This window comes from Macaca mulatta, chromosome 6 (genome assembly GCF_049350105.2).
Source record: "Macaca mulatta isolate MMU2019108-1 chromosome 6, T2T-MMU8v2.0, whole genome shotgun sequence".
Classification (NCBI taxonomy): Eukaryota; Metazoa; Chordata; class Mammalia; order Primates; family Cercopithecidae; genus Macaca; species Macaca mulatta.
The window spans coordinates 178,732,822-178,757,396 of NC_133411.1; the positions used below are offsets into that span (position 1 = coordinate 178,732,822).

Genomic DNA, 24,575 nt, shown 5'->3' on the forward strand with positions numbered 1-24,575 from the left:
GTAATTTATAAAGGAAAGAGGTTTAATTGACTCACAGTTTCTCATGTCTGGGGAGGCCTCAGGAAACTTACAATCATGGTGGAAGGGGAAGCAGGGATGTTTTACATGGTGACAGGAGAGAGAGAGAAGCGGGGAGACCCCCTTTATAAGACCATCAGATCTCATGAGAAGTCACTCACTAGCATGAGAACAGCCTGGGGAAAACTACCCTCATGATCCAATCACCTCCCACCAGGTCCCTCCCTCAACACATGGGGATTATGGGGATTACAATTCGAGATGAGATTTGGGTGGGGACACAGCAAAACCATATCAACATGTTTCTGCAAAGTAAGTAAGTTCAGGCCCTGGGGAAGCTGGTGCTCAAGCAGGGGCCTTCACTGGTCACACAGGGACTACAGCTGTCAGGAGAGAGAGAGAGAGAGAAAGAGAGAAAGAGAGAGAGAGAGAGAAAGGGAGTGAGGAAGGGAGGGAGGGAGAAAGAGACAGAAAAAGAAAGAAAAAGAAAGAGAGAGAGAGAGAAAGAAAGAGAGAGAGAGAGAGAGAGAAAGAGAAACAGAGTTTGGAAATTATTCAGCAAGTGCTGGTAAATGCAGTCACACAGGATGACTGGTCCATCATCAAATCCTAATGAAATTACCTCTAAATATCTCAGTGCCTTTCAGCTTCTGTTAGTGGAGCTGGACAAATCTGATTTGAGACAAATAATTTTAAGGGTGTTCTTAAAGGTAAGACTCCACTGTATCTTTTGTCCTATTTCCTGGCACTGGAAGAGAGGCCAGCTTTTTCTGGTCCTTGGAGAACTTAAGAAACAGCATATCTGCCATTTGGGCATTGGCTGAGCAACTCCATCCCTGACATTGCTTTCTAAGTGCTATGGAACTGGGGACAATCTATGTGGTTTGAAAGGAGTTGACAAGCTGGGAGCCATTGTCCTCCTTTCCTTAAGAAGGGAGGAGGTCTCCTCATTCCACAGCTAGAAAGTCTCTTCATAGTGCAGATCCCCATTTTGCTTCTCTGTAAAGTGGGGCTAGTAATGGTCATTACCTGCCAAGCTTGTGGTGAAGACTGAATAAAAACATGCGTGAAGCTCACTGCACAGGGCTTCACACATAGTAGGCCCTTGGTAAATAATAGCCATTATTATTCCCCTTGTGGGCTGTCTTCTCCCTGCTTTGACACAGGTGTCAGGAATAAGATTACAAATTATTTTACAGCCCTGCCTTTCAATCTTTCCTGGATTTGTGAAGTAATGTTCAGCTGTTGCTATGGCTGGGCTGTGAAGAAAGCCTCCGTGAAATACAATGAGGGACACTGTGTCTGCTGTGAAGGCCTGGAACCCACATTGGGAGGAGAAATCCTATCATGAGTGTCCTTCCCTGGGCATTGAGGGTCTGACAATTCCTGATATGGAATTGTCCCCACCCAAATCTCATCTTGAATTCCCACGTGTTGTGGGAGGGACCTGGTAGGAGGTAATTGAATCAGGCAGGCAGGTCTTTCCCGTGCTGTTTTCATGATAGTGAGTAAGTCTCATGAGATCTGATGGCTTTAAAAAGGGGAGTTTCCCTGCACAAGCGCTCTTCTCTTGTCTGCCACCATGTGAGATGTGCCTTTTATTTTCTGCAATGATTGTGAGGCCTTCCCAGCCAAGTGGAACTGTAAGTCCAATAAACCTCTTTCTTTTGTAAATTGTCCAGTCTTAGGTATGTCTTTCTCAGCAGCATGAAAATGGACTAATCCACTGCCCCTGGGAAAATCCCGTGGGAACAACTGCTGATGAAATAGGCTGTCCCACAAATCTCAGGCCCATCACCGTCGTCCACGGCACTGGCCTTAAGTGACTCAAAGGAACCAATTCTGTCAAATGATCCTTCAAAATCAAAACCCATTTTTCTAGATTTATGCTACATTCATTCAGTGATGCATTTGTGTAGCCATTAAATTATATTTATGATGATTTTTAACAACACAAGACTGTTCTATGAATTCTATATAGAGAGAGGGTTGCAGGAATGAAGTAGCAGCAATGACAACATTGACAACAACAGTAATAACAATAAAGTCATCAAGGAAACTGAAGTTCAAGGAGAGGAAAGAAATATGGCCCCTCACCAGAGGGCCTTGATCTCTCAGAGCTTACATGTTCTAAGGCTCACATTATGTTAGTATCTTCTGCTTAAAGGACACATGACTTGCACATTTCTGGAGTTTTACTTTTAAAAAAATCATTTCACTTTCCTTTTATAATCAGGAAAAATAACTTTAACACTATTTCTTTAAAAATAGGAATTAATGAGACAGTCAAACTTACTGAAACTTTTTTTTTGAAACAGAGTCTCACTGTGTTGCCCAGGCTGGAGTGCAGTGGCATGATCTCAGTTCACTGTAACCTCCGCCTCCCAGGTTCAAGGGATCCTCATGCCTCATCTTCCCTAGTAAGTGGGATTACAGGTGCCCACCACCACACCCTACTAATTTTTGTATTTTAGTAGAGACAGGGTTTCACCATGTTGGCCAGGCTGGTCTTGAACTCCTGATCTCAAGTAATCTGCCTGCGTCAGCCTCCCAAGTTCTGGGATTCACCACACCCAGCCCTGTAACATTTTCATATATATAATTTCACTTTTCTTCTGAAGAGTCTGTAAAGACAGAGAGGCACAGGGTTTCATTTTAAAGATAGAGGTGGTGTGTGGAAGTGAAGATATTGTTCAAAATTATGCAGAAAGTCAAGGGGAGAAGTCAGGACCCCCAGCCTGTCCTGGTCTGTCTCTCTTCCCCTGGACTGCTTTTCCTTGAAATGTCTCCATTGTCATATATTCTCCCAATTCATTCAACAAACATATACAAAACATTTAGAGCATCTCAGGCAATTCGAGAAGCCCTTGGAGAGTCCCAGAGATGGAAATGACAATTGTGTCCCCCCAGGAATTTTCTTTCTGGTGGAGATGAGCATGAGAGATTGACAAAAGAAATGTCAATATAACATGAAAAGTGGCAGCCTGCACAACATGCTCTGGGTACTTGGAGGATGCAGTGACTAATTCCATGGCAGCAACGGGGGATGATCAGAAAAAGTTACAGAGAGGAGGTGACATTTAAATTGCAACTTGCTGTCTGGCATCGGAGTTAAGAGCCCAGGCTCCCAAGCTTGGCAGACCCTCAGAGAACTCCAGCCTTCACCACCTCCTACCTGTGTACTCTGACAGATTACTTATCTCCCCCTAAGCCTCCATTTATTCTTCGGGAAAATGGGGGTAATCATAAACTACCTTGTGGTAAGTTTTTTGAAGAATAAATGAGATAATGCAGGCAAAGCCTTTAGTAATAGCTCATTGTAAATTCAAGAAACTAAAGCTTTTTATTATGACTATCAGTAGTAATAATGCTAATCTCCTTTTCTTTCCTCTAAATTAAAACTATTTTCTGTGGTAGATAGGTAATGGAATGGTGTCCCTTGTAGGGAAAACAACATTTGCAAAGTCACTGATATGTAACAGCTTCTTACTTTTTGGAAAGTGGCAAGGAGATGGGGTTGGGGGAAGTAGACCAGTAGGAAGTTAGGCTATAAGCACTAGGTTGGCGTTAGATTATAAGGAGACTTATTTGTAGGGGAAGGAATTTTGATGCTCTAGGATGGTAGTGGGATGCAACTAGAGATATAAAAACCAGGGAATGACATTGCTAGATGTGTGTCTTAGAGAGAGGCCCCAGGCAGCTGTAAGGGGGTAGAAAATGGTAAGAGAACATAGATGTTGAAGAACAGTGCAGGGGTCTACGTGGAAGAGACAAGGGATCCCGATCGTGAAGTCTTTCAATTAAACTAAACGACACTTCCTGGATTTGGACATTACAAGATGAGGAAAGCTGCTCCTACTCTCAGGGAGTTTAACATATAGTGGGAAAAGGGGAAGATAATGAGAAAGAGCCACAAGAGAATACGTATTGGTTTGTTTTCACACTGCTATAAAGACATACCCAAGACTGGGCAATTTATAAAGAAAAGAGGTTTAATTTACTCATAGTTCCATGTGACTGGAGGGAGGCCTCAGGAAACTTACAATCATGGCAGAAGGCGAAGGAAAAGCAAGGACCTTCTTCACATGGCAGCAGGAGAGAGACAGCAGTGAGGAGCGAAGGGGGAAGAGCCCCTTATAAAACCATCAGATCTCATGAGATCTCTCTCGCTATCACGAGAACAGCCTGGGGGAAACTGGCCCCATGATCCAATCACCTATCACCAGGTCTCTCCGTCAAAATCTGGGGAATTACAACTCAAGATGAGGTTTGGGTGGGGACACAAAGCCTAACCATATCAGAATACAAGAACAGCATTTGGATGGGTTCAAAAGGAGACAATGTGACATCCAGGTGGGGTGAATCAGAAAAGGACACCTGCTTATTGTCAGAAGCTGCCCACCAGCCCTTGAGCTCTTTGGTACTAGGCTGGTGTCTGCACTGCATTTTCCGCTCAGTATCCTTGGCACCTTGCCTGGCAGAGATAAGGGGCTTGATGACTGTTTACTGAAAAAAGCGATTACAGACTGAGGTTCATCTGAGATTTTTGGAGCCAAGGGGTACATATTAGTGGAGATGAGGTAGAGTTTCAATCCTTGAAACGCACTCCAGGTCAGCAGCCTGAGTTGATGAGTGCTGATGTTTTGTATTGTTTTGATTTTGTTCCCTTTGATCCCTGACTCTCAACTACCGAAGGTATATGGTTTTTTATTTTAAAACAAAAAAGCACACCAAAGACACTGACACCAGCAAGTAACTTCTCATCACCTCCATCACCCATCTGTGATTTCTGTTTGTGGAAATGAATTTCATCGGGCTTGGTGTGCTTAGTGGAAAAACTGTGAATCACTCTCAAGTTCAGCAATTAACATGACTCAGCCCTTGGTTCATGAGCAAGAAGGCTTTTCTGTCAGCATAACCAGGGTATCATAGCACCGTGTCTGCTACCTGGGAAACCAAGATGAAGCGCCGAGTAGAGGTCACCATGTTTAACTTATGATTTAAGAAATAAAGGTTCTTGTCAGGAGCAAACATACAGGTTTCATTTGAGTAAAATCTAATATAGGATATTACGGATTCTAAGAATTTGTGAAAGCCATTTATGATAATAAAACTCTTATTTGCTTCCAAGCAAATCATCCTTTGTTGTGATTTTCCTGCCTTTTCACTTTAGTTCTGCTTTGAGCCAAGGCAAAATGCTTTGCCCAAAATGTTCCTTTAGTTAGGCCTTGTCTCTTTTAAATTGCATTTTCTCTGGAATGGACTAGGTCACATGTAATAAATTCTGGCATTTTAATAGAAACATTACAGGGAAAATAGTTAACAATCTGCTTTAATTTCAAAAGTCATTTACTCTCTGATATGGTAAAGCAGTATCTAGGTAAAATGTGCAGAATGCATTGGGATTTAATTATGATGACAATTTATTCTGAAACAATGTTAAACTGGACCATCAATATTCAGGACAAAGATCTTGGCAGGAGGAAGGGTACTGGGAGCAAACATTAGTGTCTTTTTATTCCTGGGTCCTGAATGCCGTGTAGACCTCAGGAGAGTTAGAAGCCTTGGGCACATTACCAGTGGCAGATCCTAATTTCTGTAAAGATCTGAGACTAGGGCATGATGGTGAGAAGGTGGAAAAATTGCTGTTTCTATTCCTCAGGGACTTAAGTTTCTCTTTGGGGAAGACTGGTTATTTGATCTGAGAACAAAACTAAAAAAAAAAAAAAAAAAAACACACACATACATAAGCCAAAACCACAATAATAGGTCATTTAATTCTAGGAATTAAATAATCCATCAATCATTTTGGGAGTATACTATGAAATAACTTGAATGCAGATATGTATAGATTTATACCATATATCATTCGGGACTGTACCCACTATGGTACCATCCTAATACGAGGACTGAAGGACCAGGGATAAACTGGGGATTAATTTTTAGTGTCTCCCCACTGAATCCAGTGTACTCATTAATTTATTTCTGCAACAGGTATTTAAACCCCATTATGGTACATGATGGAGATACAAAGGCAAGCAAGAATAAGCAAGATTCTTTCCTTAGGGAGACTACAGTCTAGATAGATACCTTGATCAAAGAATGACACAGATATATGTACAAGGACAACTGTGCCAAGGACTTCAATGGTAAGGTCCCTTGTGCCAGCATATGTCTAAGAGGGGTATTTGGCATGGTCTGGGCTGAGTTGGTAGTAGTCATGGGAGGCATGACCTGGGAAACTCCAACAGAGCTGCAGGCTGGGCAGGGAGGGTGGTGTAGGTGGGGAGTATTGCAAGCAGGAGCAATGGGAGCCTTTAGGGACTGAAGGCATGGTGGGTCCAAGAAAGCCAAGAAGGCTGGCTGAGACTGGAGGACAAACACCAGAAGGGCCTGTGGTGGGAGCGTACAGGAGAAGCAGGGCAGGATGTGCAGGGCTTCGGACCACAGCAGCAGACCTGGTCTTACTTCCTAAGTATATCGGGAAGCCACTGAACACTAAGTCAGAGTGTAACGTTATTGCCATCCAAATTTTGCAATGATCGCCTTGGCTGCTATGTGGAGAAGATATTTGAGAAGTGAGAGAGGGGCCGGGAGTGGTATCATGTACCTGTAATCCCAGCACTTTGGGAGGTTGAGGCAGGAGGATTACTTGAGCCAGGAGTTTGAGACCAGCTTGGACAACATAGCAAGACTCAGTCTTTACAGAAAATAATTGTTTTTTAAAAACATAAGGGGGTTGTGGTGGTAAGCACCTGTAATCCCAGTTACTGGGGAGGCTGAGGTAAAAGGATTGCTTGAGCCTGGGAGTCTGAGGCTGCAGTGAGCTAGGATAGTGCCGCTGCACTTCAGTCTGGGTGACAGAGTGAGACCTTGTTTCAAATATATATTAAAAAAAAAAAATAAGTGTAAGGGAAGATATTGCATGTGGGGAGACCTATTGGGGAGGTTCCTGCAGAGGCCAGTTGAGAAATGAAGTGGGTTTAGAACAGGATGCCCACAGTGAAGAGGCACGCCGACCTGAGAACTTGGCTTAGTTTGGCAATGAGAGGACCAAACTCTGTGTTGCCAACGGATGCATCCCTGCTCTTTATGGGCTGAGAGTTCTGTAGGAGGCAGAGAGAAATTAGACATTTGCAAAACCTCAGGAGTAGGGGTGGTATAATATGGTCCATAGAAATTTAGGCTGTAAATTGGTGAAAAGAAGATGGGGAGGAAGTTGAGGTGAAGGTACTAAAAAATGGGATTATGTTCATTAAAGCAGTCAAATGTGGTTTGCGCCGAATGCCGACAGTGTTGGATTGGGATTTGTCCCCCGCACTTTTTCTTGCAAGCAATGCTTGATGGGCGTAGTGATCATAAAACATCTTTGTTTCTTGGCATTTATAAAAAGAAATACATTTTTAGCATACAGCAAGTTGCCTTGAGCAGCTTAAAATGAGAGCCTTTTCAAGTGAAGGTTATATTGAGGATTCAGCTCAGCTAATGAAGGTAAGAACGGGTTTCAAGTCTAGCCTCATGCTTCCTGGAATGGCCCCGGCCCCTCACACATTCCACCCACCAACCACATTGCTCCCAACACCTACTTCCCCACAGGATTGCTATAAGCCCTTGGTCAAATCATTTAGCCTTCCTTAATTGACTCATGCTTAAAATGGAAGGGACATGGCTCTTAAAGTCTCTTTCACCTCTAGGATATTTGATTCCACACAACAAGAATCTTTCATTCCCAGAGTGCTTTGCCGTATTTTATGTGCCCATATGCTCTTTTGAATCATGGACGACTTTATTACTTAACATTACTTAACATTCATTGTCATGGTTTCTGGTGGATCCTTCTTTTTTTTTTGAGACAGACTCTTGCTCTGTCACCTAGGTTGGAGTGCAGTGGCATGATCACAGCTCACTCCAGGCCTCCCCGTCTTGGTTTAGCTATCCTCCTGCCTCAGCCTCCTGAGTGATGGGGACCAGAGGGGCAAGCCACTACCCTTGGCTAATTTTTTAATTGCTTTAGAGATGGGGTCTCACTACGTTGCCCAGGTTGGTCTCAAACTCCTGAGCTCAAGCAGTCCTCCCACCTTGGCTTCCCAAAGTGTTGGTGTTACAGGTGTGAGCCATCGGCAGTCCTCCCACCTTGGCTTCCCAAAGTGCTGGTGTTACAGGTGTGAGCCATCGGCAGTCCTCCCACCTTGGCTTCCCAAAGTGCTGGTGTTACAGGTGTGAGCCATCGGCAGTCCTCCCACCTTGGCTTCCCAAAGCGTTGGTGTTACAGGTGTGAGCCATCGCACCCACAGGAAGTGTTCTTCCCTTGCCCCGAGAAAAACCTGTTTCTGAAAACCACTGCAGCTTCACGGAGTTACTTTCCTTTCTCTCTCCCAATTGACTTCAATCCACAAATGACTGAATATGCATTTATTGAGGGCCTGGCCCGATGTGTACCCTACATTGTGCTCTTGGCTGTCACTGAGTTCATTGTCAAGGCACTCTTGGGAGGCAGGGGGTATATCAGAGGAATCAGAGGCTCACAGAGGCTAAGTAACTTGCTCAAGGTTATGCAGCAAAAAGAAGGTAGCACAACACTGTCAAACCCGAGATTTCTGATTCTATGTCCGGGGTTTGTGTTTGTTATTGTTTCTCTAAATTGGGGTTTCCCAGAATGGGAGACTTACTCTCCAGGTGTAAACCCAAGCTGGTTTTAAATGGTTCGTGGAGAAGGCAGGAAAAAGAATACTGAATCACATGAGAGGAAAGTTTTTTCTTTTCAGTTCTCTCAAACATCCTAATTAGTCAAGTAGAAAATGGGCTTGGTGTGAATGCGGCTTTAGTATGTGTTGAATATTTGCTAATATCCCCTCTTAACAGAGAGCTGGTCTCAGGCTTAGCAGCCGCGACAGCAACAGGGTTTAGCAAGAATTTAATAAGATATATTTTTATTTCATCTTCTATTTTTGGAACATGATATTGTTCTTCTTCACATTGGTGATACAAATTTGACTTTTAAGGAAAAAAATTAAAGGGGAAATAATTAAAGAAAAGTACTGAATAGAGTTCAGGTGTCTGAGCATAATGATACAAGTCATGCATGTGCATCCCTGGGAATGAGGCTGGGAGCAGCTCTCCATTGATTCATGCTGCCTCCCTCGCTCACAGGACACACGGGGCTTCATGTGATCATCATGACACTAAGTTCTGAATCTGCTCTTTATTTATTTCCCTTAGAAATATATAGAAGCAATTATAACAAAAGCCATACTTGCCCTTAGGACCACTGAGGTGTGCTTCTTAAGCATACATTTTGTAACCGAAATCAACCCAAGCTAGTAATGGAGTCTTAAAACCTAGAAAAAATATGTAAGTTTATTGCAAAAGATAATATCCCATTTAAAACAGTTTAGAAATTTACAAAACCTTACATCAGTACATCGTCTTTAAGAAGGTACTCTATAGATGAGCTGGTATTAAGTTCCAAGGATAGTGAGTACACATTTATGCATTGTTTTTTAAACTACAGAGAAAGCAGCTACATAAACTCCTGCAATTTAAGTTGATGTATTGGTCTTTTTCCTTTCAATTTTATAAAAGTAATTTTTGCTAAATTAATACCTCTCCAGATAACCAGATCACCTCAAGTACAGCATTTCTGTAGAATATCATGGTAGATGTTACATAATATTTTACAAAGAAGCAGTGATTTTCACATGAACAAGTGAGTATGCAGTTTTGGTATATGTGTGTATGGTGTTTTAAACATAGAGACGATCATTTTTGTTCATCAGGAAAATGTTTATGGAATCCTGTTTCCTCATAATGATTTTAAGTATCAATTTTTCAGAAGATAACTCCTTCCCAGTTCCAGCTCAGTGGCCCAAGCAATGCGGTGTTGTGCTTTAGTGTAGAATCAGTATAGCCTTGTTTGGCTGTATTTCTAGAAATGTCAACATTTCCTCTCTCTCTTTTTTTTTTTTTTTTTTTTTGTTGTTGTTGTTTGTTGGGGAAGTGCACAAAATGTCAACATTTTCTAGTCCCAGTTTTATTTAATTCCGTTAAGGGTTCATGTGAGGGCCCCAACTGGAAACATATCTATGACCGCATGAGCTTATTAATTTTGTGTGAGGTACCTCAAACATCTCTTTATCTTGCCAGGCTAACTTTGGCCAGTAATCCAGCTCAGCTCTGAGTCACTCAGCTCACGTAATGCGGAGCGTGCTAAGAGTTTATAAAGTAGGAAAGCATATGTTCTTATCTCTATTCAAGAATGGACAAACAGGCCCTGGAAATTTAAGCCATTTGCCAAAGGCTAGTGGGATAGACTGCTTGGTTGTCTGGGTCTCTTAATTCTAGGAACGGGGTTTTTACATTCTAGCATGATGCCCGAGAATGTAAATTCATATGAAATTAGTGTAAGCAAAGCAAATTAAGATGGAAGCTCTACTACAAGATAAAATTACATAAGAGATCCCAAATGATTTCACTGTATTGGATTATCCTCTATTCTGTTCTTTTCCATTGCTGGGGCCAACTGAGAGTCGATTGTATGGATACAGGAAAAAAAAAAAAAATCTGTGGCTTTTAGATAGTGGTAGCATATCTTACTGAAATGTGGCTTCTTAAGTATGACAAGTGTATTTATCTTAATTCTAACATGACGTTATATATTCCGGTCTCATTCTGTGGGCTTAAACATTACACTAGAAACAGAACAAGAACATCTTGAATGACATTCCAAGACTTAAATAGTGCAAGCTGATATTCCTTGCCAAATTTCCCTTTCATTCTCACTGAAATAGCTTTGTGCACTGCATTGCTATGACAGGGGAAGGTGAAACCATCAGAGTGGTTTGCTCAATTAGGCTCCATTTACAGTGGGGTAGGTACATCCCACAAACACACAGGACGCTGTGCTCTACAAAGATTCTAGTTTAGACACTGGATCTTCAGCCAAGGGGATTACAAAATACCTTCTTCGTTTAATGTATGTTTAGTTTCAGGATCCCTTTCTAGCAATGTCAATCTAACCACATGCTGATGGAGAATTTAATTCAACTAGAAGGTATCTGAGCCTTTCCATCCTACCCCTCATCCCCAAGAGTATGTAGCAATTACTTAATTATATTACTTTAGTCGTTTGTTCAGCCATGCAAACTTGACTGGGTCCACATGTATGCAGGTCTTGTCAAAAGAATGAGCCAAACCTTGAAGAACTCAGACTTTGGGATAGAAAGGTATTTAAAACTAAAATAGAAAAAACTATATCCTCATCCCCAGTCCCGCTACTTTTTTAATCAGGTGACCATTGCCTGGTCACCAGGAAGGGAGTCTGTGTTGATTAATATATGTTTGAACCTATCTACATGGCTGTTTCTGGGATGAAGGGATGAGAAACAGTGTTGTGTTTTATCTTAGCCATATCTATGTTACTCATAAGATGTAACTGATGGACAGGTTGCTGGATCTCATGATTTTAAATGTTGCAGGTAAGTTAACTATGGAATCTTAAAGTTCACACCGAAAACAGACTCCACCCAATTGCCAGGTGGTCTCAGGCCCCAGGCAGAGAAGAAGCATGATGGTTTAGGGTGGGCCCTGGAACAGCTACAACTGCTGAAATCCTCTTTGAATTACAATTGTCCAGCACACACACCAACAAGTTTATACCCTGGGGTGGCCTGACTCTGCCACAGGCAGAAAGATGCATGCACCATGAGATGACAGAGCCTTAATTTGGGATCAAGGGGATCAATTAGAAAGGAAAACAACCCAACATACCAGGGTGAACCTGCATTTTATGCCCTGCCCACTTCTCTTGTGCTTATTATGCTGATATCTTAGAAAACTGCCAGTTTATCTCATTTTTTTCTATGGTACCTGTGTATAACCTATAACATCCCTCTATCTTCCGGCTCTGCACAACACTATTTTTTTCTTTTGGGTTGATGAACCCAGGATGGAAAGGAAGTGCTTAGCATCGTGGAGGTGTTGGAAGGTATAGTGTGGGGTTTTGCTCGTGGTGGGAATCTGGACTTGCAACTCGGCTTGAGTTCTGGCTGAATGTGACGGGGAACTTGGCAAGTGGTCACCCTAGTGTCCGTGAAGCCCTCAGCAAGCAGTGGCACGCACTCAGGTAAGGATGGCGGTCAGGTGTCCAGCAGCGGCTACATCAGCTCCAAGGCTCTTCTGTTTCACAGACCAAAGGGCTCACAGCCCAGGACCTTTGCAAAGAAGTGGGGCAGACCTTAAGTGAAGTGGATTTTCCATCTCAGGGAAGTACGTGGAGATGGGAGGCTGGGGAATGGTCCCAACCAGCTCAGATCCACCAGAAGCATTTCTTTTTCACCTTCTTGGTTTTCTGCCTTAAGTCCTGCTTTTCCGGGGCTGGGGGTTTTGCTGGGGACTTTGGTGGGGGCGATGCCTCCTCGACTGGCTCTGCTTCCTCCAGACTCTGCAAAACTTCATGGAACCTGCCTTCCTGCTGCCGAAAATCATACTCTACACTGAAAAACACAGAGAGGAGGGAAGGAAAGTCAATTCGAATCAGCACAGACTGATTTAGCATCACTCAGCCCCAACTAACATGGAAGAACAAGAGCTTTGGGATCAAATCCTAGATCCTTAGGTACCTACTGGCTGTTTGACCTTGGGAAAGTGATACCACCTCTCTGAACCTCTAGTTCTTTATTGATTGAATTGGCACCTGTAATGCCTTCCTCACAGGGATGTTATTGAGGGTCAGTGAGACCTGATGGCAAGTGTTCTGTAAATATTAGCTCCAGTCTCTCTCTTAATCATTAATGGGTTTTCTTTGCATGTGTTATGCATGAAAACTTTAATAAAACCATTATTAAAAAATTGAGATAATGCAGAGGAACAGATAAGAAAACTGACTGCTCAGTTTCATCGTCTGTAAAATGGAGGTAATATGAGCACCTATCTCAAAGGCTTTCTTTGGAATTAATGTGTGTAAACTGAGATCATATAAATGAAGTGCTCAGAGTAGGCCTGGTGTGCGCTAAGTCCTCAATATGTGTTAGCTTCTGTTACCGCTGTCATCGTCATCATTAACATAATTTCTACCAATAGATTATGCCTTGCTCTTTGAATTGCATCTCAGCTTAAAGATGTATCTTGGAGAGCTTTACATGTAAGACTGCCTTGTAGTATTCCTCAATATGATGTATTTAAATATTCCTCTACTGATGGATGGACGTTCCCATGCTCTTTTTCATTGTTGCTGTTGTTGTTGGCTATTTTACTTGTGTGTTTTGGTGTCATTAACATACAGACTCCATTGTCCTGTGCTGATTATCACAAACATCGAGGAGGTGAAAATGAATTTGTCGCAGACCAGGGGTCCTTGAGGTCAGGGGACATGGGTGTTGAGCAGAAGCCTGGCCTATGGGGAGTGGGTGCTGATGCTGTCTGTGACCTCTGCATGTCTGGGAGTCAGGCCAGCAGGACTCAGAGGCTGAGCCTGCTTCCTCACTCTGGCTAACCTTCCCCAGAACCCAGAGAGCCGGGGCAGGAAAAACAAATCCTCTTAGACATCCCTGTGGGCTGAGCACCGGTTCCCTCTGTCCTTGATTGTCCACTTTCCTCCATGAGGAGGATTTACTTACAGAGGAATTTTCAGTGCCAAGATGCTTATAAGAAAGCTCTTAAGCTTTTCGATGTGTTTGTTACCTGGTTTCATACCAGGGGTCTCAGAAGGCCCAAGGATGAGGAGCCAGTGTGGGAGTGTGGAAAGTGGAGGAAACGTGGTTATGAAAACAGTGCATTCTCCTTGTGTAGCCAGGAGGAAAATGAAATGTTGCATCTGGTAGACCAAAGACCCCATGTTGGTTTACGATGTGGCATGACTGGCCAATGACTTTATACCCAGAAAGGGCTGAAAAACAGCTGTCATTAAAGGGACATCTGCCCTTGTTACCTATCCCCATGTCACCTCCCAGGGCCGGGAACCCAAGTTTGTGCTGCTGCAAACGCATGTTGCCATTGCCATGCATGACGGATGAAGCCCCAAAGGATGCCTTATCCCTGAGCATTCTGAGATGGAATCTGAGATGGAAGAGGCAGGGCTGAAGAGTCAGAGGGGTGAGGGGGCCCGTTTTATAGCCAGACTGACGGGGTATTGGTTCTTAGGGAGCACTAGGAAAGGGTATCTGATTGTTTTGTTTCTGTATTTTTCATCCAGACTTTCTTCTCCTCCACTTACATCCCTTCTCTTTCTGTTCTCGCTTGCCCTCTCTATGGGAACATAATCCTGGCTGGATGACCTATAGGCCGTTATTATGTTAAATTAGAATTATGTATTATGGATGAAACATAGGCTATGTTTTTTAAAGCAAAGCTCTACAGTTTCACTGTGAGATCTTGGAGAAGTCATTTCCCACTTCCAGGTTGTTGGGTCCTCATCTGCAAAATGAGTAGTGCCTACGCAAAGGATCTCAGTGAAGCTTAAATGCTATGTGCATATACAACATGCAGCACAGAGTAGGCACCAAGTATTCAGCCAGTCACTCGACAAACATTTATTGAGCATCTTCTTTGTGGCAGGCCCTGTTCTGGCTCCTGAGGAAGGAATGGTAGACAGACAATCTCCCTAGCCTCCTGGCACTGCCAATCCAGTGACTCTGTGTCCTCAGTGCTGGCATCAGTAGCTGTTAGAGACCTTCTCGCCAAAACCCAGAATTTGCCAGGCCAGTGGGCAGAGGCATCTGCAGACTCACATACTGACTCTTTATTTCAGGAGTCTCTATTTCAGGAAAAACTCTCAAACCATGTTTTTCCTCTGCTCTCACACAACAATCATCAACACAGAAGAAGCCTTCTATGACCAAAGGCGTGGGAGTTTCTCCCCACTACCAAGCAGTGGCCACCAGTTGGTGTCTTCCAAATCAGTTGCAGCACTATCTACCCAGAGATAGCATCAGATTCCACAGACTGGGGGCTCACTCCCACAAGACTTCCCCCTTGTTCCCCCCACTTACAAGTCCGGGCCCTTGGAACTCCTGACCAACTAGCTTCAAGTTGGGGTTCCCAAAACCCCTTCTTTGGGTTTGATTAATTTGCTGGAGTGGCTCACAGAACTCAGGGAAATACTCGCTTACGTTTACTGGTGTATCGTAAAGGATATTGCAAAGGATACAGACGAAGGGATGCGTGGGGCAAAGTGTGGGGGCTTCAGCCCCCCTGTGTAGCACTCCTTCCTCCGGGGTATGGGCAGAACCCACTCTGGAATCAGTCTCTTGATCCACAATCAGATTAGAGTCCTGCCTTAGGCAGGTGACAGGAAGACAGGAGAAGGTCAGAGAGAGACTCTGCTTCCTGAGGCCTAACTCACCCAACATGATAACAAAAGATTGTAACAAGGGCTATGGGAGTTATAAGCCAGGAACCATGGGTGAAAACCTATCTGTCTGTCTGTCTGTCTGTCTGTCTATCTATCTATCTATCTATCTATCTATCTATCTATCATCTATCTAATCTATCATCTATCATCTATGTATCTATCATTATCTATCTATTATCTATCATCTATCATTATCCATCTATCATCTGTCATTATCTGTCTGTCTGTCTATCTATCTATCTATCTATCTATCTATCTATCTATCTATCTATCTCTGGCATCTATTTGTCTCTATCTATTCATTCCCCCACACAGATAGATCACACCCATACACACATATATAATCATAACATCACAGTCTCCTATTTCCAGGAGGCATCACCTGGTACTGCACCCCTGTTTGTCTGGGGTAGGGTAGAGTGGGTTTCTGTCTGTACCACCTGAACCTCATTCATCCTAGTGGAAACTGAAGGAGATGGATTGAGAGCCTAGGCAACCCCTGCATTTCAGCAAGGAAGGACTTTAAAATGGTGAGTTGCAAGCTCTGATTCTCACCCCTCTAGCACTAGGAACGCACATAGTTCACAGATAGGGAGCATCTATATTCACAATGCTCCTAGCTCCTGAAATAGCCCTGCCCTCCCTACTGTGGCAGAAAAACAATCTTCATCATAGAGTACCAGATGGGGCCAAAGAGAGTGGGTGCCCCCTCTAGGATTTTAGGAGTCTAAGATTTTCTTGTACAAAACATTCCATCCATCATCAGTCCATCCTGCTCTGGGCCTGACGCTGTACCAGGTTCCAGGAACACAATAGTAAGTTAGACAGATGTGGATACTGTCCCCAGTGTGTTTGAGATAGGTGATTAAATAACAATTGCTTTCAAAATATACTTCTTATTTCTCTCAACTACTCCTACTTTCCAGTTCTTCATCCATATGCTTCTGCCAAATTATATGAACACACACATGCACCAGCTGCCTTCCTCTCCTTATATGTGAAGTGTCTCTGACTTCGTAATTCAAACAAACAAACAATGACAACAAATCAGCTGAATTTGACAAGATTTACAAGTGTCCTAATACCTGTTTAAGAAAAATAAGTTGGGCGCAGTGGCTCACGCCTGTAATCCCAACACTTTGGAAGGCCCAGGTGGGAGGATTGCTTGAGGTCAGGAGTTTGAGGCCAGCCTGGGCAACATAGCAAGACCCCATCTCTATAAAAAATAAAAAATTAGCCATGTGTGGTGGTGTGCAGCTATGGTCCCAGCTACTTGGGAGGCTGAGGTGAGAGGATCACTTGAGCCCAGGAAATTGTGGCTGCAATTAGCTATGAGTGCACCACTGCACTCCCGCCTGGGTGACAGAGTGAGTCCCCGTCTCAAAAAGAAAATGATATTAATGCTCTGGATGATTCCAGAATGTGTATAGAACTGGCAGGCCTGGGTCGAAAAGACCAGGAGATGGAACGGAAACTTTGTCTCACCGTCACAACTTGACGCCCAGCCCAATATAGAGGATGGAGTGAGGGCCCCAGAATTGAACACTCTTGGGTTTGAATGGAGGCTGAAGCACTTCCTGGCTGGGTGACCCTGGGCAAGTTTCTTCTCTGCACACGGCTCAGTTGAACTTGGGAGTTACACTAGCTGCCTCGCTGGCTGGCTGTGCAGATGGGACGCAATAACAGGTGAAATCACTGCACACAGAACACCTTCTCGGCCCGTTCCACTCTTCCTCACTAGGTCCTCTGCCTTCCCATCTCAGCTCCTTGCATCAGCCTTCAGCTCTTCAGTAGCTGCACACCTTACCAGCAGCATCACTCCTCACCCCTCCCCACCATCTACATTCAGGGAAGAATACACTCTTGGTGTTTCTATGGAAACACAGCAGGGTTCCATTATAATCACTGGGATTTAGGGAGCTCCCCACTCCCCTCTTGTGACTGCCCCCACTGGTCTTGAACAATTTAAAGGGGATCGAAAGTAACTTTCTTTTCAAGACCAGGCAAATAGCAGAGTATGGAGAAGTGTGTGTGCTTTGGAAGGAAATTTATTAATGTTTTTTAGACCAAAGCAATTTATTAACATAAAGGAAAATTGCCACTTTTCTTTTTATTCATCCGTTTGACACACTGCAGTTGAATTTGGAAGGGAGGAGAGGGAGTATATTTTGCTTTGGTGGCAGCTACCTTATAAATGGGGAGGGACAGCGCCCTGTCATCTGCTTTGTGTCTTGGGGCTGGGTAGAAAAGAGAAGATGCGTTTCTGTTTCCTACTTAGCTACTTACACCGTGCTCAGCAACCCCTTGCAAAGAGGAATAAGTTGCCAGCTTGGTGAAAATTGAAGTCAATTCTTAGCAGAGGGTTGTTTGCAGATACTGGAAGACTCTCTGCTTTGGGTTTCAGCTCAAGGACCCAAATAGCACGCCAGTAACTTTTCTAACCTCACCTCCCTTTCACTGCTTCCACCTACTCTCTGTACCCTCCCATCCTTACTATCTTCCACCATCCGTATTTCACATATGCTCTATATTCCATGCAGAATCATAAGAAGGAAGACAGGTGCAGAGTGCTGAGTTTGCAGAACCCTGGCTTACAGTGGAGGGTAAATAGTAGTTAAGAAATTGTTACAATGCAAGATTCTGGACACGAGCCCTTGAGATAGTCCAGAGCATTCAACGTATGTGAGTTGGTCCTCCTGAGGAGGCATGGGACATAGGACCTGTGGTTCAGGGATGCTCAGTTAATTGCCTGAGGAACCTTAGAGCCCTTCACATCCAAGGAGATGTCTGAACACGGAGCCACACTGCGTTTAGAGAGTGAGCTATGTGTAAATCAGGAATGGTAAGAACTTTCAGGTTTCCCTCTTGAGGGCACCTCACTAATCTAGCTTACAGATCAGTGCTCCAGCCATCATGCTTGCTGAAAAGCAGAAAGCTGTTTTTCTCGGTAATTGGAAGCAGCAAGAGCCCCAAGTCATGACTTGTCTGGAAGAAGAAACAGTGAGTAACAAATAGCAAAAACTAGATAAGCACATGAGCAAACAACAGAGCAAGGTTCTGGATGCAAGATCTTGGCTGGGTAAACTGAAGTTGGGTGAACCAAAAGGAGATAAAAATGGATGTAGAAACAAACAAATAACAGAAGCCTCTTAGTTGTATATACCTTTTGAATTTGCAGAGTATTTTAGATCTGTGTGTTTATTTTACCCTCATCATAGCCCAGGAAGATAGGAAGGTTGTTGCCCATTTAACAGACAAGCAAGTTGGCAAAGGGAAGTCACACTGTAAGTTACAAGCAGAATCTAAACTTGATGTCTTAGTCTGCTTGGGCTGCGATAACAAAATACTACAGACTGGCTGGCTCATACATAACATACATTTTATTACTCACAGTTCTGGAGGCTGGTAAGTTGAAGATCAAAGTGCTGTTAGTTGGGTATCTGGTAAGGGCCCTCTTCCTGGTCTATAGACAGCTGTATTCCCTCGCTGTGTCCTTACGTGGCAGAAAGGAGAGAGGGACCTCTCTGAGTTCTCTTTATAAGGGCACTAATCCCATTCATGAGGACTCTAAGTTCATGACCTCATCACCTTCCAAAGCTTCTACCTCCAAATATCATCACATGGGGCATTAGCAATTAATTTGAATTTGCAGGGTGCACAAACATTCAGTCTATTCACCTGGTTTCCTCACACCTGGTCCTTTGATTTTTCTGTTTAAAGAAGGATCCAATGTTTTAGCCATGGACCTAACTCTTTCCAGCATTTTATTCTAAGGAGAAGAAACAAAAAGAGAGTACCTGGACCACATTCGATTAGGACACATGGTAATTTAAATGGAAAAAAATAATAACTGAGATAAAAAGAATGATGGTCATTTATGGAATGAAATCTATGTGCTAGACACTATGCTACAAGTTTACATTTCTTCTCTCATGAATTCTCAAGTCCCATGGGATAAATAACATTTTTTTTTTTTTTTTTTTTTGAGACAGAGTCTCGCTCTGTCGCCCAGGCTGGAGTGCAGTGGCCGGATCTCAGCTCACTGAAAGCTCCGCCTCCCGGGTTTATGCCATTCTCCTGCCTCAGCCTCCCGAGTAGCTGGGACTACAGGTGCCCGCCAACTCACCTGGCTAGTTTTTTGTATTTTTTAGTAGAGACGGGGTTTCACCGTGTTAGCCAGGATGGTCTCAATCTCCTGCCCTCGTGATCCACCCGTCTTGGCCTCCCAAAGTGCTGGGATTACAGGCTTGAGCCACCGCACCCGGCCGGGATAAATAATATTACCTTCATTTTATAAATGAGAAAACTGAGGCAAAGAGAGGTTAAATATTCTGCCAAGGGCATGCAAATGTGACAGAGTCAGAATCTGAACCCTGAGAGTCTAGCCCCAAAGCTTATACAGTAAGATGTACTGGACCAAAAGAACATAGTAATCTGTATCTGTATGAAATCTTGATTGCAAAATGTGTAGGGTGGTGGGGGTGGAGGTGGTGACCAAGGCCTGGTGCTCCTGGATGACCTCATAGTCCCCTGTGGAACCAGACCCAAACTGGGGCTGGGGTGCATGGGGGACTCTTTATGGACCAGCTGACCAGTTCGCCTTGGAATACTCTTTCTCAATTTCAGGGCAGCCTTGATAGGGAGGCTGCATACCCAAAAAAGGTGCTCAGCTTCTAAGGAGGCAGCGTATTGAAGATAATATCTGGGGTCAGCAATCTTGGGTCTCGTGTAGGCTGCTGATATCTCCAGTGAGCCGTTTTGCACCTCCTTCTCAGCAGTGGGTCCTGCTCTTTTATAAAGAGACATGCCGACAAGCCACTGCCTTCAACTACACTCTAAGCAAGTTGGCCGAGAGGCGAATGATTCATGGCATCTCCCTGAAGACAAACCATCTTCCAAATTCCCCTCCACCTCTTCTTCATCTCTTGTTGGAGCATTTCTGTGGTCCCTGTTTCTGCAGAACACAGGTGCACCACTGATTTACTGACCTCCTGCAACGTTCTCTTTTAAAGAATTAGCTGTAAGAATCAATGGATGCAGTGAGGGTAGTTTGGTTCTTGTCCATTTGGATAAATCATGACACTTAGGAAGGCGTCTCTGGGGAAGAATTACAGTCTCGGATCACAGGAACTTTAGTTTGTATGTTTTTCTCGCCCCAGCCTGGAAGGGACATTGTTCCTGAAACTTTCTCCTAATGACCAGTTTGCTCATTTTTTATAGGGTTTAATTTTGAGCTTCACAACTTGCAGCTATTTCAAATTGGCAAGTCTACCCCTTCTCCTAGGGCATCTATCTGCTCTTGAGTCTTCAGAAAATCACAGGTTCTCTTCTTGGCACATATATAAATGGGATCAAGCTGCAGAAATCTCTGCTGATAGCTGTCTCTGAAAGAAATCTGTGTTTTGGGTTCTGTGACTCTGTGCCAGGAAGATCTGCCTGTGAAGCCCTCAGAAGGCGTAGATCATCTCCGAGAAAGTTAACACACTTATTCACTGACGATGCAAGGTCACAAGGAAAGAGGGGAAGGGACAGGAAAGTCTCCTGAAAGTAGGACCTAGTTTTGAGCCCTGGCTCCCTTGGATCTTGGACAGATCACTTAACCTCTCTGAGTCTCAGTTTCCTCATCTGTAAAATGGGAATGTTAATCCTATCCACATTTTAGGATTGTTAGGAGTCTGAAATGAAACGATAGACATATAGTCTTGGGCAAAATGCCTAGTGCAGTGGCTGGCTTAACAAATGGTAATGATTATTACACTTACTTGATGGAGAAATAAAGATCGGATCACTCTGTGGTCACCTGTGGCCTCTGTGCCAGCAGCCACTCATTTGTTATTCCTCTGAAATATTCAACTTGTGTAATTTTATATTTATGGCATGTATCAGCCTCTTTCGCTATTAATGCATTAAAATAGGTTTCATTTTTTATTGCAGATAAATTGCTGATGCTGTAAATCCTACTTCTTTTCCTTTACACTCTAGGGAGAAAAAGAAAGGGATAATGCCATTCAAGAGAATCAGGGAATAGAGACAAATGTCTTGGGAATCAGCCTGTTGGGACTCAGAGAAATTTTACCTTTTACATTTTACATGTGCCCCAAACTTCATGGCTGTTTCCCAAAGAGACAATTGAAGCTGTGTTTGCTATTGGTTGTTTTGGGGATGCTCGAGGGTGTTGCCATGATGTCCATGGCCCAGCGTTTGAAATAGTGTGACTCAGTCCATATTGCAATTTGATGAAAGCTGCAAATGCATCTGTGATTACTAGAAAGAAGAGTTCTGCTGTGTGCCTTTATCATTATTTTTTACTGTGGACTTCATTGCTGGCCAGAGGGAGGACTGTGGCTGGAAGACAAGGCTCTCAAGAGTTCACCTGGCTCCACGCTGGGAGAGAGTCATAAGCAGACAAAAAGAAAATACTAAATAATTTAAGTGAAAAGTTGGCTGCTAAACCCATAGGACTGAGTGCATATTGCATTTCTAGAGAAATGCCTTTTTCTCTGGTTAGGTAATAGCTTTAAGTGGCAGGCAAGGCCAGAGCTCAGTGGCCAAATAGCTTAACCAAGAAGGAAACTCCCGGAAGCACTCTCAGACCATCAACCGCGTGACCTCAGGAGGTTCACTCAGCTCTGTGGAGCCACTCTCTCCTCAGTGATGTGGAGCCCTTGCTTTTCTCTTGCCGGGTGCACAGCTGTGAGGCTTTGGCCTGCATTCCAGGGAGCCTCCTTGTCATACTCTGAATATGAAAACTGTGAAGGGGACGTGCTAGGAACGAGAATGCTGGTTGCTAGATACAAAGGGAGGCTCTTGCAGAGAGTCTCCTTTACAAAATCCATAAGTTCTCTCTTTGGTCCAGAAGAATTTATGAGTGGATGCATCAATAATGATTAAAAGAAAAAAGTGGCCGGGTGTGGTGGCTCAAGCCTGTAATCCCAAGACTTTGGGAAGCCAAGGTGGGTGGATCACTTGGGGTCAGGGGTGCAAGACCAGCCTGACCAACATGATGAAACTCCGTCTCTACTAATAATACAAAAATTAGCTGGGTGTGGTGACGGGCACCTATAATCCCAGCTACTCAGGAGGCTGAGGCAGAAAAATCACGTAAACCTGGGAGGCAGAGATTGCAGTGAGCCGAGATTGTGCCACTGTACTCCAGCCCAGGCAACAGCGAGACTCTGTCTCAAAAACAAAACAAAACAAAAACCAGTGGTTTGTGGAGTTTGAGAAAATGAGAGGGTGGTGGTGGCAGATTCTGCATGGCATTTAGCTTCATGTATGGTCCTTGGTTCCCAAGCATGGGGTGACCATACCCCTGTCCTGAAGTGGGGATGTAGTGGTAATGGTCAGCACTTGGAAACCCACCTTTTACGTGTGTCTGCTGTTCTGCTGTTGACCCTCTAGGACTCACCAGAGGGTAGTTCTTAGCATTTGGTCTCTTGGCCAGAGAGCAGAATTAGGCTTTAATTACTCTCAACTTTTGTTGGAGGAAAAATGTCAGCCTGGATTGCCAATCAGTTTCTGATCTCAGATGAGGCCTGAGGAACTGAGAGGTGGGAGAAAGGAAAGGTTACAGCTGAATCCCCTAAGTATTGCATAATGCAAGCCTGGACCCCAGAGTGGCCTGAGAGGGACTCCTTTTCTCTTCTCATTGGAAACAGGAGGCATCAGAAGATAGCCCGCTCCATGAATAATCCTCTCTCTTCTTTTCCTCGCCCTTGCCTCCATTCTCACCTGTACCCAACATATAAAATTAGGTCTATATATGATCATCTAACCCTAAAATCAAAGCCAAGCAGAAAGGTAATTCATCTTTCCAAAGACGTATGAAGAACTAAAGCTACTTTCTGGGCTATTTTACAAGCAAGTATTTTTTATCCATGGGCTGGTTGTCACAAAACTTTCTAGTAAATCAGCTATCTTCTTTTAAGACCCTGATTTTTTACTTAAAAAGATCCTCAAGCTTTATTTGAACCAGCCTTTCCCAGGGAGCTTGCTGCAACTGCAGCTTCCCATCCTCCACCCCACACTCTCTGATTCTGTGGCTTTGGGGCTGAAACCCAGCAACCAGTTTCCACAGACACCCAGAGGTTCTGATGCAGATGGTCCATGACCATACTTTGGAAGCACTGTCTGGGGCCTGCATCTTCAATGCAAACCCTCATGATGCCCTTGGCTGAGTGGAAATCAGTGACGATCGAACATTCCCCTGAGCCCTAATATCCTTCAGATGAGTCTGGCATCTGGAAGGCAGCATGCTATGGAATCTGGCTTGCTGGAAGACAGAACTGTGTGCTGCTGTGGCGGTTGCAATGACTATTTCCAGAATAATTGTGCAAGTGCCTCACCTCTCTCAGCTTCAATTGCCTAATCTGAATGTTGAGCAAGTGCCTGACCCCCTCCTGAGCATCAGTTCCGTCATCTGTAACTTGGGGGCACTTCAATCAATCTCATCGTCGTGAGGATTAAGTGTGAAAACAGAAGGTACTTCAAGTGATCAGTAAATGATGAATCCTCAGTAAGTGGTAGCTCTCTTCTTTCTTTCCCTTAAGTTTCAGCCCCACAGATCTCTTTCGTCAGCTGTTATCATTGTAAAAATCATCAATGAAAGTCAAATAAACTAGCCCCCAATTATGAGGATTTAATCTGAGTGTATCTGAGTGTACTTATTTCCTTTTGTTGAAATTACTACAAATTTAATGGCTTAAAACAACATAGATTTTACTCTTACAGTTCTGGAGAGCAGAAGTCCTCCAGAGCTGTAAATCAGAGCTGTGCTCCTTCTGGAGGCTCTAGGAGAGAACACATCCCTTGCTTTCTCCCACTTTTAGGGGCTGCCATGCCTCTTGGCTTGTGACCACAGCACTCTGCCCTTTGCCTCTGGCATCACATCTCCTTCTCTGACTCTGATCCTCTGGCCTCCCTCTTTCTCTGCGGCCCTTGTGATTACACTGGGCCCATCCAGACAACCCACCCTGCTCTCCTCCTTTGAAGTCATTTCATCTGCAAAGTCCCTTTTGCCAAATAAGGTCACATGCAGAGGGTCCGTGAGTTAGGATGTAGACACCTTAGGCATTATTGTGCCTGCAAACCTGGGTTTTGATATTTAGCGTTAGATATTTAGCAAGAGAACCTGAAGATCTGATGTTCTGACTCCTTCTGCCAAAGAGATCACTGGGACAGTTCAGACACCAGAGAAAGGAGATATTTTCAC

At 43.9% G+C, this 24,575-nt stretch overlaps 2 protein-coding genes across 4 annotated transcripts in view; one reads left to right on the plus strand and one right to left on the minus strand.

Moving 5' to 3' along the window:
- The window catches only part of DOCK2 (dedicator of cytokinesis 2), a 436,838-nt gene that overhangs the window by 205,651 nt on the left and 206,612 nt on the right, over window positions 1-24,575 (plus strand). The gene's annotated exons all lie outside the window — the stretch shown is intronic.
- The window catches only part of INSYN2B (inhibitory synaptic factor family member 2B), a 117,042-nt gene continuing 104,241 nt past the window's right edge, over window positions 11,775-24,575 (minus strand). Inside the window, 1 exon segment of the mRNA NM_001193931.2 lies at window positions 11,775-12,509. Coding sequence (NP_001180860.2) covers window positions 12,323-12,509 — 187 coding nt within the window. The 3' untranslated portion in view covers window positions 11,775-12,322.